Source organism: Psammomys obesus, unplaced genomic scaffold (assembly GCF_907164565.1).
Source record: "Psammomys obesus unplaced genomic scaffold, mPsaObe1.curated_primary_1811, whole genome shotgun sequence".
Taxonomy (NCBI): Eukaryota; Metazoa; Chordata; class Mammalia; order Rodentia; family Muridae; genus Psammomys; species Psammomys obesus.
Window position 1 is genome coordinate 15,475,626 of NW_026585895.1, and position 17,222 is coordinate 15,492,847.

At 43.4% G+C, this 17,222-nt stretch overlaps 1 protein-coding gene across 1 annotated transcript in view; it reads right to left on the reverse strand.

The window, feature by feature from the left end:
• Positions 1–13,007: 13,007 nt before the first annotated feature.
• The window catches only part of LOC129671070 (uncharacterized), a 111,611-nt gene continuing 107,396 nt past the window's right edge, over positions 13,008–17,222 (reverse strand). Inside the window, exons 22-24 of the mRNA XM_055599704.1 lie at positions 14,004–14,050; positions 13,834–13,919; positions 13,008–13,075 (exon numbers count right to left, since the gene is read on the reverse strand). Coding sequence (XP_055455679.1) covers positions 13,008–13,075; positions 13,834–13,919; positions 14,004–14,050 — 201 coding nt within the window. The remainder of the gene's footprint in view (positions 13,076–13,833; positions 13,920–14,003; positions 14,051–17,222) is intronic.

The window sequence follows — 17,222 nt, forward strand, 5'->3', positions numbered from 1 at the left end:
AAGCTCTTTCTCCTTCTCCATGCAGTCTTAAATACCCTCTACTCAATGTCTCTCGTATTTACTCCTTGTAAGCTGGTTGCTTGCTTGGCCTCTTGGTTGACTTATTTAGCTCTTGGATTAAAGGTGTGTGCGAGGGCTGAGACTCACCAAAGTAAGTAACAGGTTTTTCTGGTTCACAATCTCACAATGTGCTCAAATATCCTGCAACAGCCTACCTCAACATTTACCCCATCTGTGACCTGCTGAAGCACATGAAGGGGCTGGTCCTACCGATCTAAGATCCGCAGGATCTCTGGGACACAGGGCAGCAATGGGATAATCAAGAGGATCCAGTATTGACGGTGTAGCAGAAACCAGAGGCTTCGAACCGGATCAATGGCGAGTAAAGATGTGTATACAAAAAGATATACTGTGGAGCACACTAAAGCTTCCATGGTGTTTTTTATGCTTTGGTTTTGTTTATTTATTTATTTATTTTAAAATTTTCTTTTGGTGGAGAGGTTGCCAGGACAGAAGGTAGATATGAACGGACAGGGAGATGAGTGGGACCAGAGGTACATGATATGAAAATCACGATGAATCAATTAAAAACATTTTTTTTTAATTCTAGAATTGTGGTCATGTGATTACTACAAGAAAACAGGCATTTGATTCCTTTTATCTAAAGCACAAAACAGAAATAGTGAGCTGTTGTTAATTTATTTTAGACAGTTCTAACTGAAATGTAAGCCTAAATTCTAAGCCAAGGAATTTCTCAGAGAAATTAGAAATTAGTACTAATCTCTTCCAATTATGCAACATATGGATTTCTATCTTCTGAAAAAGGAGTTTACAGGTCTCCTTGGAAACTATTTTAAAGCTATATTCAAAAATCACAAATTGCTAATCCTATTTCACCTCACAAGAAACAAAATCAAGGCCATGTGAATTCATGACCATTCTCTGAGATTTGGTACAAAGAATAATGTATTGGTCCCTCCTCTATGCAGGAGATTTTTTGTCCACAACAATGGGTAATCAGTTGAATAGTGGGTGTGAGGAGATCAGTGTATGAATGGCAAAATGAGAAGAACTTCTAGCAGCTTGCCACGGAAATCCAGCCTATTTAAAAAACAGATTATTTTTCACCAGAGTAGTAAGAAGTTTCAAAGGCACAGAGAACATGTTGCAGTGATGCTTGGCCAGAATCCCTGGGCTGTGAGCAGGTGAGGGGGGCCAGGTGGATCCGTGATGCCCATGGATGGACAGTCTAGCCGAATCCGGAGCCTCTACCTCACTTCTGTGACACTGTTTTAAGAAACAAAGAGGAAGGTGATCGGAGAAAAAAAACTTGCCACCAACCTCCGGCCTCCACACCCATGTATAAACCCACACTAACAGGTAAACAGGTATAGACACCACACACGTACATACACACAGACACATAAAACAAACAAATAAATAAATAAGAATTAAAAAATGTTTGCTAAGCATAGAGGTATATATCTGAGGTCTTAACATTCAGGAAGCAGAAGCCAGGGACTGTTACAGCTTTGAGGCCAACTAGTTTATTCTGTATGTAGTGGTTGCATAGCAAGATCTTCTCTTAAAAGCAAACAAACTATAAACAATTGTAACATAGAAGCAATATAAAGTCAGTGGAAACAGGCCTTGCAGCAGGTGGCAGTAACAAATTCAAAACAGGGCTGGAGAGATGGCTTAGTAATTAAGTGTATATATTGCTCTTTTTCAGAGGACCTGAGTTCAGTTCTCAGCACCCAGTTTAGGTGGCTCCCAGCCACGTGTGACTTCCTCTCCAGGGGAATCTGACACCCTAGCCTCTGTGGGCACCTGTACTCATGTGTACATACCCACACACAGACACATACAAATTAGAGGAACAGGAGCTCCACAAGAAGACCAACAGAGCCAACTAACCAGGGCCCGGGGGGTGGGGGTGGGGGGCTGTGGAGATTGTTGTCCCAGCAAGAACCTAGACTCCTTCCTCAGATATAGCTGATAGGTAGCTCAGTCTCTATGTGGGTTTCCTAGTAAGGGGACCAGGAGCTGTCTCTGACATAGACTCTGTTGTCTGTTCTTTGATCACTTCCTGCAGGCAGGGTGGCCTTGCTAGGCCATGGAGGAAGAGGATAGGCAATCCTGAAGAGACTTGATAGTCTGGGGTCAGTTAGTAGGGGAGAAGAGCTCCCCCTTTTTGAGGACTAGAGGACCAGGATAGGAGGGAAAAGGAAGGGAGAGTGGGACCAGGAGGAGACAAGGGAGGGGGCTATGATCTGGATGTAAAGTGAATAAAAACAAACAAACAAACAAACAAAAAAAAAAAACAACTGAGGCCTGGGAGTCCTGCAGAGACTGATACCCCAACCAAGGACAATGCGTGGAGATGACCTAAAACTCCAGCTCAGATGTAGCCTATAGACTCAGTCTCCAAGTGGGGTCCCTAGCAAGGGGAACAGGGACCCCTTCTGGTATGAACTCAGTAACAGGCTCTTTGATCACCTCCCCTTGGGGTGGGGGTACAGCCTTGCCAGGCCACAGACGAAGACAATGCATCCAGTCCTGATGAGACCTGAGAGGCTAGGGTCAAATAGAAAGGGAGGAGGACCTCCCCTATCAGTGGACTAGGGGAGAAACACACGGGGAGAAGAGGGAGGGAGGTGGGATTGGGAGAAGACAAGGGAAAGGGGCCACATATGGGATACAAATTGAATAAATTATAATAAATGATAATAATAAAAAACAAAAAATAGCATAAAGATAAATTTAAATTAAATAATATGAATTTAAAAAAACCTTAAATCATTTCAGCTACTTCATAGAGTAAGTATTAACTGAAGGAGATAACAAATGTCACATGAAATTAATAAAATGTGTTGTACATCATTTATACAAGTAAGATCTGCAATAAACTTACGTGGATTTACTGACGTAATCCCTCCCCTCCACTCCCTGAGAACTGGTTGTTAAATATTTACCAAGGGAACACTTGACAAGGGCCAGGTGAAGAGGGAGCCGAAGGGGCAGCATTTGAGACCTTGCAGGCAGCTGTGCTTGTAACCGCCAGGTCCGTCCTGTTACAGGAGCCAGTAGATCCTCTCACCGAGGCTGCTTACAGCTAATTTTAATGGGACTTCTGCCAGTTGCTTCCAAGAAAACGCACAGATGAGCCAGTGCCTTCATACTTCATTGTCAGTGTGTTACAGACAAAGCAGAGAAGTGGCTGTTATTTTTTTTTCCTCTTGGTTTTGAGTAAGAAGAAAGATGCTTCTGAAGGTCTGAAGACTTTGCTCTCATTTTTAGGGTTAGATCAGAATTTAGTGGGAAGAATGAGCAAAGTGAATACTCAATCTCTGCATCTTGCCTTGATACTCTTCGTCTTATGTGTTTCCGTCCTCATGCCTAACTTTTATAACAGAGTCTGCTTCTGAGCCCCGACTCCCAGTTTCCACTCTGTTCTGCACACAGGTCACTTCTGGTGTATGCCCCGGCCACTCCTGCCTGGTTGCACAGCTTTCTGACTAGCCTTGTTTTTTGCTTAACAAATGCTACGTACAGACCATTATGTCTGCAAGGCCCAGATACAGAAAAAACTGGCCACCAGTGAGCTTGCGGGGGAGAAACTTTCATGCAAATCTCTCCAGGTTCTGCTCCCATCTGAAATATGTCCCCTTATTACAGTGTTCTGTCGGCTGCTACACAGTGGTACTCATCTGGCCCTACTTAGCCAGGGCTTCTTTGGATAGTTGGGGTGTACCACACCTCTACTGAAGCTAACCAGGCCAGTCCATGGCAAGTCCCTTCTCAGAACTTCCTTGTCTCAAAAAAAAGGTCAAAAATAAATAAAAATAAAAGATAAAACATCAATCAATTATATGCAGAGTTCATATTAACTAGGAGATTTTACAAAGTTAAGATGGTCTCAGTTGCCAAATTGTAATCTCTTTCTCTTCCACCCATTCTCTCCACTCCAGCTGTTTTTGTTTGTGTGAAAGAAACCACTACAATGAGGGATTGAGAGATTAACTTAAATTTCAGACAATAGTAATACTAAAACCTCCTGTTCAAAAAGCCGTAAGACAAAAAAAAAAAAAAAAAGCCATAAGACAAGAATGGCATCTTTCTCTTGTCTTGCTAATAGAGCGTAGACGCTGGCATCCTCTCAGTACTAAACCTCATTCTTCATTTTGCTTTAAAAGAAAACAGCTTGTGTGGGCACCATAATAATGGAATCGTTAAAATGGCTACAATTGCTAACATCAGAGAGCCTGGACTGATGAATTCAAACAACTGAAAGTAGGCTAATTTGCCTTATTCTACGAGAGAGAGAGAAGAGAGTGGGAGGTGAAGCAAATGGGACCAGTTAACAACCTTAGGTTTTTGAAAACTGTGTCATATGATACGGGATAAAATGGAGAAACGATGTTCCACAGCCAAGACCCACTCAAAATACAGGAATATAATAATGTCAGTATTACACTAAAGAACCCCTCTCTCCAATTGTACCGAAGCTTCACTGGGGACTTCCCGGCTATAATAGGATTCCTATTTGTTGTTGTTCCCTGGAGCAGCTGAGCTCAGTCTTTTTGGACTCCCGCTCTTCATGCATGACATTTAGATATGCAACCTTCCCACAGGAATGTCCAGATGTTAACAAGCTCGAAACATTTCATACGTGTGCAGAAATGAAGCTCTGTGGTGATTTGTAGAGGTCAGAGGGGCTAAGGTAGTTCAGAGAAGGTCAGGCTGCACCTCCATTCCCAACACATTCAGCTTCATCACTTTTCTCCCATCCAGAAAGGCTATGGATTTAGATAGTCAGTTTAGGGGGAAAGTGTTGAGTTTAGTTCTTTCTTCTTATTATTAATTCAAACATTTGCCTTTTCCAGGAAATAGGAGCGCACACCTTTGCTCCCAGGACTCTGAGGCAGTTGGAGCTCTGAGTTCAAGGCCAGCCTGGTCTACAGGGTGAGTTCCAGGACAGCCAGGGCTACACAGAGAAACCATGTCTCAAAACAACAACAACAACAAAAAACCAAAACACATTTGCCACGACAATTTTATTTCCCGTCAGTTATGGATATGACAGTAAATGGTAGGAAAGAAGGGGAAATAGAAAGATTTTTCTAGGAAACAGAAAGAACCGGGAAGTAAAGCAAGACTAAAGGAGAAGGGATTTGAAAGCAATGAGTCTTGTTACAAAACCTTTTGGCTTCCTTACACTAGCGGCTGCCATTTGGAAACAAGGGAAGCAAACTGTCTCTATCCTTTAGAGTCCCAGGTCTGGGGTGCACCATGAGAACATAGTCTAGGGTGAAGTAAGCACAACCCAGATTTCTTGTGGATATGAAGAAGCCAGAAAAAATGCCTCCTTTCTTTCTTTTTTTGAGACTAGGATTACTTTGTAATCCAGGCTGGCCTCTAGCATAGGCTGTCCCCCTCAGTCCCTCGTTTTCGGGTCACAGGTGGTTTTGACAGTCAGTCTAAGTAAGCCACTACTGTCACTTTCCTAGGCTCACCGAGAAAACAGTTCTCACTTACTGTCTTGTTACCAAATACCTTCACTTGAAAACATGTCCATTTCCTAAAAGTTCACCATTTCAAAGGAGAACATCTGTTTCGAAAGACTTTCATATCGCAATCTTTAATAGCACAAACTATTAAGTAATTTGGTAGGAATTTTGCCATTAGGAAAGAGGTATGTGTCACAGTTCTGACAGGAAACAGCTTGATAGTGTTGGGTTAGTAAGGAGACTCGCTACTGACATAAGAGTTGTTGGATCAAGAGAAAAGAACCAGGGTGCTAAAGCCACTGATATTAACGCTGCTGAACAGCCTCTCAGTCCCTCTCAGTCCCTGCTTCTGCAGGGGTCGGGGCGTGTGAACCTTTATGTCACTTCTCCCAGGGAGCATGAACAAACTTTCACTCATTCCAAACAAGGGGCCAACGACAGAGCAAACAGTTCCATCCTAATCCTGTTTGAGGAACCAAGGAGTCTATCGGTTTTGCTTACAGAAACATGCAGGAGAGTGTTCCTTACGGAATCATGAGTGACTTAAAGGTAGAGGCATCACTGAAAAGCCCACCCAGCTGGCTGGCTGGCATGGGTGACAGCCCAGGAAAGCCACACCTCCAGAGCTCTTGGCCTGGTTTGCAAGCAGGTCCACCTGGATGCAGCCTGCTCCACCACTGGTTGCTGCTTTCATAACCTTAGCCTGGCGCCTGTAACGTTTTGAGATTTTTTAGTTTTGTGAGCTGCCTTCCTCCCTCCAGGAAGGAACGTTTAAATTGGAGAAAAATAACTACACAATACCAGTGGGGAGTTGTGATGTTTGGAGAGTGGTGACTGGTGGGAGCTGGGGCTGAAGGTAGACGAGGGCGCAGGAGCCAAGCACAGCCACGCAAGGAGGTTGCAGGAGATGGCACAAGGAGCGTGGGTTCCAACAGTTTATGGGGCTCCACTGGAGAATCCCAGCCAGAAGCCAGAGGGAACATGGAGAGGATGAAGGTCATGAAGGCCTGGAAAAGGTGGAAAATGGAAAACGCAGATCAGACAGGATAAGTGGAGAAGGACCTGCCCAGAGCATTTCTGCAGAGCTCACCTCACTCTCCTGCCCCCTCCTTCACTCCTCTGCCATCATCAATGACGACAGGCAAAAAGGAAGAATTGGAAAGCTATACTTTCAGAATATTGCATTGCTCACCGTTTTGATTTGGGGCAGCTTCCTTCGCTGAGGGGTAAGCAGATCACTCCCCAGGCAGTCGGTAGATGTAAGAGGCAATCTGCATAGTCTGAATAAAGATCTGAATCCTTTCCAAACTGCAAACATGATCTGGACATAAGTGCAGACTGTAACTTGGCTTCCACAGACAAAAGGACGTGGAGATCAACAAATTGTTCTAGTGCTTCCACTCGTCTTAATTGCCTGAGGACCCATAATCTGCTGGGCTCAAGAGCTCTGCTTCCCACTTGCGTAGTTGACGTTTTTGCTCATCAATTCTGAGGAGGCTTGAAGCAAAGCTCTGAATGGCAAAGAAGAGCAGCTTGAAATTAACAAGTCCCCAAAGATTTTGTCTCCATATAAGAATAAAATGATTTATCCTGATGTTTTGACAGTCTGTGCAGACTCCTCAGGGAGATGCCTGAGAGCAGGAGTCTTAGCTCTTCCAGACTTGTGGCTCTCCTTGTGTTATTTATGCTGCCTGTGGGAGCCTGGTACTGTAAAAATGCTGTTATCATGCCCTGGCAGCCCTCATTCAAATTCTGTTCAAATTTATTACACAGTTAACACAAGTTTTTGTCAGCACAGTGTTTATTAGAATACAGTTTGTGGGTAGGAAAAAGGTTCTACATCTGAAAATGCTTAAGGAAAGACTAGATTAAACATATATAAATAGAAATGGTTTTCCTACAATGAAACGTTATGTCCTTTCTGTGTTAAGGTGATTTATTTATGCAAGGGTGCCAATAAGTGCCAATATTTCAAGCTTCCTCGCCCATGGCATATCCTTATGCCAGAGAGCATGTTGTATATAAGACTAACGGGCTCCTTAGGGGGCTGGGTTTGTTTATTGTTTGCCAACCTGACACAAGCTAGAGGCTGCAGAGTAGAAGGAACCTCCACTGCGGGAATTGTCTCTATAAGATTGTCCTGTGCAAGCCTGTGGGTTATTTTCTTGATCGGTGATTGTTGTGGGAGAGCCCAGCCCACTTTGGGTGGTTCCCCTTCCACCCCACCAGGGAAAGGGGTCCTGAGTTGCATAAAAAACACAGGCTGAGCTCGCCATGAGGAGCAAGCCAGGAAGCAGCACTCCTCCGTGGAGTCTGCATCAGCTCCGAACTCCAGGTTCCTGCCCCCATTTTCTGTCCTGACTTCCTTCATGATGGAGTGCAAGCTTCAAGATGAATTAAACCACTTTCTCCCCAAGTTGCTTTGGTCATGGTGTTTTCCAAAGTAACAGAAAACAAACTAGCAGACAAATGTTTCAGGGAATAAATTTTTGATAGTAGTTCTCTGAATTCCTATTCTTTAGCATTGATGCTGTTAATACAGATAGTCTCAACCTAATGGTAAGAAAAAAATGTTTTAGGAAGGTCCATGGGCTTATCTCTGGGTTTAGAGTCAGGAGAACTAAGTTTATTTTTGGCATGTTATTGCTGGCTTTGCAACATTGAGCAACTTGACATGACTTCTCTGAGTTAAGTTTCCTTATTTCTTCTTCATCAGGATTTTAAAAATAAACTATGGATAATCCTTACTGTCATTAAAATTATGATCTGTACACAGCATATAATTTGCTCTTAGTATCAGCGATATCACTATTTTGCAGCTACTAATTTACTCATAAAGCTATTACCACAACATATTGCTTATAAAATCTATTATAGGTTGCATAGAAGCATAAGAACTGGGATCTATAATCATAGATAAATAGTCATATATATGTAAATTTTTGCGTATTGAGACCCATGCAAATTTGTATGTTATGTTTTACCACATATTTATGCTAAGTATTTTGATAATAGAAATGTTCAATAGTTATATAAGCCAACATTTTACCACATGGTTGATGTATTTGCATTTTTTTGGAATATCAATATTCTGTAATTTTAAGCACATAATTTGATGTTTTCTCCTGTATTGTGTGACTTTATTTTTTTAAGTTATCTGAGCTACAGTACTACAGACATAATAAAGTTCTGAAATGAAAAAAAAAGTTTCCTTATTTCTAAAGGGGAGAAGAACAAGGACCCTAATCTCATTGTTGATAAAGTTTCAAAAGTAACTTGTCAGTTTTACAAAACATTAAATGTGCTGATGTGGCCAGACAAGAGGTAACATAAAGGAGAGAGAGTTTGTTTTGGCTCATGCTTTGAAGATACAATTCATCTGCAAGAAAGAAGTAGTAAAGGCCATGGCACACAGCTGCAGTGATGGAAGTTTTCTCCTGTCTGTCTGAGCCAGTCAGGAAGCAGAGAGAGATGTTCATCTCACTTCCTCCTTTTTTGTTACAGTCCATGAGATGGTATATCACCCACTTTCAGTTTGACAGCTCTAGAAACTTCCTCAGGGACATACCAGAGCTATATTTCCTGGGTGACCCTGAATCCCGTCAAGTTGTCAATGACAATTAACCACCACAGTCTATAGTAGCCAAAAATGGAAAGAAAAAAAAAAAAAACCAATTGGCTGTCAACTGATAAACAGACCAGTGGTACCATATCCACAATGTGGAATTTTACTCAGCAGGACCAAACAATGGGCTGTTCTTGCTCAGAATAAGGTGGATGCAGCCAAACAAATATGACAGACAAATAAACGAGATGAAACCATGCATGCTTTATGATTCTGCTTATATAAAGGTCTAAACAAGCAAACTAACCCCCAGGAACAATGAAAGTATGCTTCCTGGGTACCAAGGGAAAGGCAGCAAGAAGTGGCAGGAGAAAACAACTACAAAGGGACCTGAGGACACTTCTGGGAATGTTGTGAGTGTTTCTACTATATTTATTGCTGCTACATCTTAAAAAGATGTACGTTTTCATATTTTACAGTTTAAATATGTATGATTTAAATACAGAGAATTTTTTTTTTTTTGTTTCTCATTAGTTTTTTGTTTTGTTTTGTTTTCCACTGTGACAAACACCTGACAGAAACTACTTACAGGAAAAGGGTCTCAGTCATGGACTGCTGGTTCATTGTTTCCCAGCTTGTGCAAAGACAGAAAAGTCACAGGAGAGCGTGTAGGGGGGCATATCTGTTCACCCCACAGTGGGAAGGAAGCAGAGAGAGAAAGAGATATGAAAGGGCCAGAGCAATTTAGCCTCCAAAGATGGCCCCCATTTCTCCCAACCAGGTCCTAGCTCCTCAAGTTTCCAAAACTTTTCCAATAGCACTGTCAGCTGGGGACAAGGCTTTAACACCAGAGTCACTGTTTAATATTTAGACCCTAACGACAATGACCTTCCCAACACTCGATGGTCTTTTTCTTTTTCTTTTCTTTTTTTTTTTAGCCTTTTGAATGGGTGTAAAAATATCTCATTCTGATTTGAATTTCTGTTTCCCTGAAAGCAAATTAAATATTTTAAACACCTCTTCATGTGCGTATTTGCTATCAGTATACGTGTTTACATCTTTGATTGCCTATTTTTCTTTTCCTGTTGAGTTTTGAGAGGTTTTTAAATGTTCTTCATGTGAGTCATTTGTGAGATACATGCCTTGCAAATGTATTCTCTCAGCTCGTCTGGAAGCCTCTGAAGTTTATCTTCCATTTTCTTTTAAAAGTCATGTTTTGAGATCTCACACATACATCTATTATCCAGTGTGCGTTGACTTTTGCATATGGAATGCAGCGTGGATCAAAGTTTATTTATTCAGTTTTCCAGAGCCAGTTGTTGAAAAGCTCTCTGGTTTCTCCAAGGAATGGTCCTTCGTCTTTGCCAAGAGCAAGAGATCCATCTAAACTGAAGGCTATTTTGGGATTCCTCATTCCTTCCTACTGACCGGGTTGCATTTGTCTTGACTCTGCAGCATTATCAACTAGAAAATCAGGGTTGTTTACTCTCTGGAACCTCTCTTTTCCCACAGTTCCAACTGTTTCACATCCTTAACACATCTGTCTGCATTTAAGATTCATCTCAGCAATGCCTTTAAAAAACCTCTGTGGAAGTTTTGGTGCTAGCATTTAAGTTGTAGATCAGTTTTTGCTAACTTATCAAAATAGACCCTTCAGTCTGTGGCACTGGTTTATCTGGTCTTGGGCTTTCTTTAATTTCCTTTGGAAATGCTTTTTAACTTTCAATGCAGACATTTTGCATTTCTTTTGTCAACGTTATGTACAAGTTACTATAAAGGTGCTTGGCTTTCATCTCCATTTCTGATGGCTTGTTGCTGGAATAGAGGAATACAATTGATCTTTAAATGTCATGTACCTAGCAACTTTCCAGCCGTTTGCTCCTCCTGGTGCCTTTCAAGATTCTTTCAGATATCCTATGTAAATGGTCAGACTATCTAGAACTAGAGAGTTTCCTTTTCTCACAAGAAGCTATGTTACAAGTTCCTTTTCCAAAACTGCGTTTGCGCATGTTCATGTGTGGACACACCTGCGTGCAGTGTGTACACGTGGAGACCACAAGGCCACCGTGGGGGAGTTCCTCAGGAACTGCCCACTTGCTTACGGATGACAGGTTCTCCTACTGGCCTGGAACTCACCAGCGAGGCTAGGCTGCCTTGCCAGTGAGTGTCAGCATGCCTTGCATGCTCCTGTCTCCACCTCCTCCCCTACACTGGCATTCTGAGCATGTGCCTACATGTATGACTTCTTTACATGGGTTATAGGGGTTGGGCAAACATTTTACCAACCGAGCCGCTTTCCTAGGCTCTCTCTCTCTCTCTCCCCCCTTCCTTTCTTTCTCAGTTTTGTTCTGCCATTCTCTAATGCAGACATGACGTCTCTCCCCACAGATCCGTACAGTGGAGCCGGCCAATCACTGGCGGAGCCTATTGAGTCAATAAGCTGGAACAAACCTTCTCGCCTTTCGACGGTTTCGTCTGTCTACCTCAAGCAAATTCTGACACGGTGCAGGCCCCAGTTTGTGTCTCCGGTGTGTGGTATGTTCACGATACTCTCTGGGTAAGGCCAGTGATTCCTGAACAGCCAGTTGCGGTTTTGATCTTGAGCCAAGGCATTGTCCCACACTGCTATTGCCAGGAGTGTGCCAGAGACCTGACAGCCCAGAGGGCAAGTTACAAGAACTGTCCTTACAGAATCTGGCCTGAAGGTAAAGTGAAATCCCGGCTTGACCACTTCTTCATGTGTTCTTGAACAAATTGCAATGAGGACAACAATTGTGATTTCACACCGTTCTTGTGACAAAGTACGTGGAAGGAAGACCCTCTGGACTGTGCCATCTTGCAGAGCTTCAAAGGCTACTACCAGGAGCGTCACGACCGGGGCTTGTGCGGAAGGGGGTAGGGGTGACACTGTGTCTGTGGCTCTCTCCTAAGCTTTGTATTCTGTGGGTGCCAAAAGCTTCAGACTTTTGGAGTCCTCTTGCCCTTCAAAGATGAATCAGAGGCTCTCTAGTCAGGAGCACACACACAATCCACCACCACCTCGTGGTGTATGTGTGTGTATGTGTGTACATGTATGTGCAAGCCAGAGGTCAGTGTGTGGGACATTTTTCTATATCACCCTCCAATTTGTTATTATTATTATTTTTTTTTGAGTGTGGATCTCACACATTCGGCAAGGGTAGCTGGCTAGTGAGCTCTGAGGACCCTCCTGTCACTGCCTGCCAGCACTAAGAACACGTGTGTGTGCCTCAGTGTCCGGTCTCAGGGCCTGAAAGCGAGGTCATCCTGCCTGTGCGGCAAGCGCTTCAGTGAATGAGCCATTACCACGACCTAGGGAAATCAAGTTCTCTTCACGCTCTGTGTGGGGAGCTTTCAGGATTTCCTCCACGACCCCACTATTCCCTCCTAGAGAAAGACATGGCAAGGAAAGGCAAATGCGTCTGAATTCTTTCAGCCTTAGAATGAGAATGACACTCTCCAGGGGTATCACAGTGTATTTCCCACGCCCCTGGCCTGCTCCTCCCCATCTTACCTCTCCAGAGGAAACCGCTTCCCCTTCACAGCAGCGTCCTATAAGGCAGAGCATACCTCTGCTTCCCAGAGTCCCCCTTGCTCCCTCGAAGTGTAATCATAAACTTTAACATTCACATGTTTTAGTTTTTTAGACTTACACTTAGATGGGAATGCGCTAGCTCAGGCACCTCCCCGCCAACTTTCTAACTTCCAGTGGTAAGTTATTTTGGTGCATCTTATGATATGGCTGGGTGCTGGCAGAGAGTCAGAAAATCCCCTGCCACCAAAAACATGGTAGCAGTCACCGCTCAGAGCGTCCAGCACCTATGTGGATGCCGTAGTTACTCAGGGCCAGGGTTTCCAGGGTCAGTAACACGGGGCTTGTGCTATTATTATGCTTAGGGTAGGGCAGGATGGGGTTAGGCCTGCAGGAGGCTGAGAATCACAGCTGCTGCCTCTTGTAGAAAGTCTGGTTTCCGCAAGTATTCTGCTCAGAAGGAAGGGCAAATCAGAGAAAATTGTGTCATTGGCGCAGAGAGGCTTAATGAGGGCTTTTTTAGACTTTGGAGCATAAGTTCCCTTACAAACTTGGGACCCTCTGTCTGTCATTACATTGGTTCCAAGAGCTCCCATGCTGACGAACAGACAGAAGCTGAGGTGGGGGCAGGACGCACCTCAGCAGAGGACGGACTTGCTCTGCAGGATTAGGCTCTTGTCTAGGGTCCATATCTTCTCCAGTTCTGCATATAGTTGAAAAAAATTTTATATCTCCCATAGATCAAATCCACTCAAATTGTAAGGGCCACAACTCAGTTAATTTCCTTAAGACAGCCAGCAGACCCTTCCCCATCTTGACCATTTTCCTCTATACTTACTCTAATGTATCAATGTTTCATGGAAAATGTGCCCTCTCTCTGCAGTTCAGACCTTACATCAACGCCCGAGAAACTGCCTGTCATGTGAGAGAGGAGAGGGCCATAATAAAAAGGGTCATCCTAAAGCAATGTAGGCACATCTTCCTGGGGTAATGGATGGCTGTGCTATCACCCGGCTGAAGCTTTTATTATGATAATCACATTGAAAGTGTTTTACATGCTAGAAGGTGCGCATCCGCACAGAGATGACCCCTCGTTCTCATGGGACCCAAGATAGGTTCTTTGGTCATCCCTGCCCTCATGGCTGAGAACAACGGGATACTAGCATTAGAGAGCAAGGGACTTGCCGTGCAGCTGACCAAATGCTCACCCAATGCTAAGAATGAGGACAGGCCTTCCAACCGTGCCATCACTTCTCGGAATACACCCTCCTCTTCATGAGCCCTGCAAGGAGACCTGAAGACAGAGAGAATTTAGTAATGTCACGCTCTCAAGGGTATTGTCAGCCAGAAAACAAAATCCTCCAGATGCTAATTTTACCTTAAACCAAAATGATTACTTTTCCCGATGTTAGTCCTTTTTAGGAGCTGCATGGAAGTTACAACAATGCAGGGAAAAAGAGTGCAGGGGTTCAGAAGCAAAGACAATTAACTGGGGTGCTCCCGCACAAAGAGCCACCATGGCTGCCTGGATCTTGCTGGAATCCCTTCTTTCTCTAGAGTTGCTGGGGACAGGCATTTGCTAGGGAGGCCTGCCCTCTGCTGGGATCATGAAACATTACAGGCCAGTTTTCAAAGTTTGCCTAACCTGGATCTCAGGTATGACTGTAGTTACTGCTAAGTTTTGGGCAAAACAAAACTTTTCCACGCATTTTCTCCATATTTTTTATTCCTCTTGTATAAATAGTTATGTGCATTTCATGTATTTTCTGATTATATCTATTCCCCAAGCATTAAGAAATAGAAAAACAAAACATAAAAAGGTTAGAAATCCCAAAGAAGTGACAGAAATAATGGTAAATATTGTAACAGATAACATACTGTGACCCAACAAAAATTCAAATAAACTGAATGACCCTCTCCTGTCACCTCATCCCCCATAGCTTTTCCTGAACTGCTTTGCTTATCAAATTAGCCACAGCTGAGTGGACCAGAAATTGTCAACTACGGCATGTTCGTTAGATTCTTTTGATAGCAAACTTGACCTCATCAATTCCTGCTGGCTATTTGAATGGAGGTTACATAAACACAGGATCCAGGGAAGAAGGTCACCCAGTCATGTGCGTGGAGAGAGAAGATAAGAGGAACAGGAGAAAGAGGGGGGGAGGGCAAGGGTTTGCATAGATACAGACAAGAGTCAAATTTCTTGTCCACAGTTATAATCTCTCCCTATGCCTGTCTAATCTAATTTAGTTTACAAAATGCTTTTCCACATTAAAGCATATGAACCATATGAACAAGGACATGGAAAAATGAACTGGATCTAGTTTAAAAGGAATAAAGTTCTAGTTAATATGGTACACTGAATGATGTTCAAAAATTTTATTGTTTTCTACTGCATTTAGGCTCAAAGAAGGAACGAGTGAAAAGAACCAAGGTAATTTTGGGAACATTGCTAAGCCAACATCTCCAATGCCAGCTGTTATGGTGGAGTTCATCTCCAGGAGCCTGGATCTAGAGGGCAGCAGTCATGGGCAGCTAGAGAAGGCAGTGGCCACATGGATTTCAGTTACTGGGATTGTTGAATGCTAGCATCAGCTCAATGCTTTTCATACTGAGAAAAAGCTAATGGAGGAACACTCTGAACAATTGCCAAGTATCAGAGATTCTAGTGTGACTTAAAGCAGTCAGGATTGAAAGAAAAAAAAAAGGAACGACTGGAAATATTCCTTTTTCCACAAACTTTCCCCATAGCTTTGGGACAAGTACCTTTGCATAAGTATCCCAGTGTACCTCATAAGCTATACTTGTACTTTTAACCCCCACCCCACTCCCAATTAGCTGTGCTTCTAGCACAGGAACAATGCCACATCACAGAAAGGACCAAGATAGAGTTTGGGGGAACCATTTAGCATTTATCATTAATCAAGACACAGCGGCATGTGTTTGGCACTGGTGAAAATAATGACAAACTAGAGTGTCTGTCCTCAGAAGCCAGCAGGTCAGGCGCTCACCATTAACTAGCCTGAGAACTGAAGGGAGCATGAAAATGGAGTGTGTTCCTAACCCTCAAGCATCATAATAACTTCTGGGCATTTTGTAGAGATGACTTTGGGTTATAATAAGTACTAGTCTAGGAGAATGAAAGGCAGGGGTGAGAACATGCAGAAAATTGTAGGGGATAGGAAGCTGTTATCTCAGAGCTGGCTTGTGCCTGTGAGGACTGTTTTTAAACATGGAATGGTTATTACACCCGCCACAGCAGCTCCTTCCTGAAGTACCCAGACTGTCGTGTCTCACGGAAAAAGGAGAAAAGAAAGGATGCGATTTGTTCAGAACCCTGCAAGCGGCTAGCGTTCCTTCAGACATCTCATCTGTACGCATTACAGTGCAATGGGCAACGTGGGATGGGAGCACTAAAATAGGAATTGAACCACCAAGACCTGGAGTCGAAGAAAAAAGCTGCCAAGACGGGCAAGAATAAGGCTTCAGAGACAAATAAAACCATCAGCTTCAGCATGGCAAAGAGGACAACAGCCACAGAACTGGTTCAGTGTAGGAAGTAGGAATCAAGAACCAGGATATCAACAGGATGTGTCTCCAGAGGCCCCATTTCCTGATCCGAGGCATCCGTAGTCTCAAGTTACCAGGCTGTTTCCTCCCAGACTGGAGATGTTTCAGTTTCCTCCCAGACTGCTAAGATGTTACCTCTGGTAGTGAGTCGTTACAAAGGCCCGGGAATAGAATGAAACAGACGGACACATCCTTATACTTGTGTCATACTGTTGCTCCTACCTCACATCCAGAAGTTTCCTAAGAGGAACATTAGTTTGTGTCACAGAGGTTGACTGTTACACAGTTAACCTACACCTGGACTACATTTCCCAGCCTTCCCTGGGTCAGGAACAAGCATGCAAATAAGCTCTGCTTGATTAAATGAAGGCGGAAGTGCTAGATTCACTTCCAGACTTGATCTGTACAGACCGCTCCCACCCCATTCAACATCTTTCATGATCTTTCCACAGGTATTAAAGATGGAGATGGCACTAGATGGAAGGCAAATGGATCATAAGGGACTTAAAAGAGCTGCGAGTCAATCCAGAACAAGAGTTTTTTTAAGTGTGAGGTGATGTTTCAGTTCTGTGTTCCTGCTGAATGATTACAAATTTAGCCTGTGCTAAAACAATTTGTCATAGTCTCCGCTAGTGCTACAGATTGATCTGGATGGTTCTAACTTGGGCTGCCTCATAGACTTGCAGTCGGATGTGAGCATATCTCTTTTAATTCTTGACTCACTGCCCAGATCCTCTCCTGGCTCCAGAGAAATTCATGGACCTGGAGTAGATGGCTTCATCAGTAAAATGCTTACTGCAGAAGCTGGAGGACCTGAGTTTGGTTCTTCATCCACACATGCATGTTTTTGTCCCCAGCGTTGGACATATAGAGACAGGAGGACCCCTGGGGTTTCCTGGGCACACTATTTTACTAGATTAGTGAGGTCCTATAAGGTGGCAAACATCCCGGTGACATCTGAAGTCATCCCCTGTCTTACACACACACACACACACACACACACACACACACACACACACACACACAC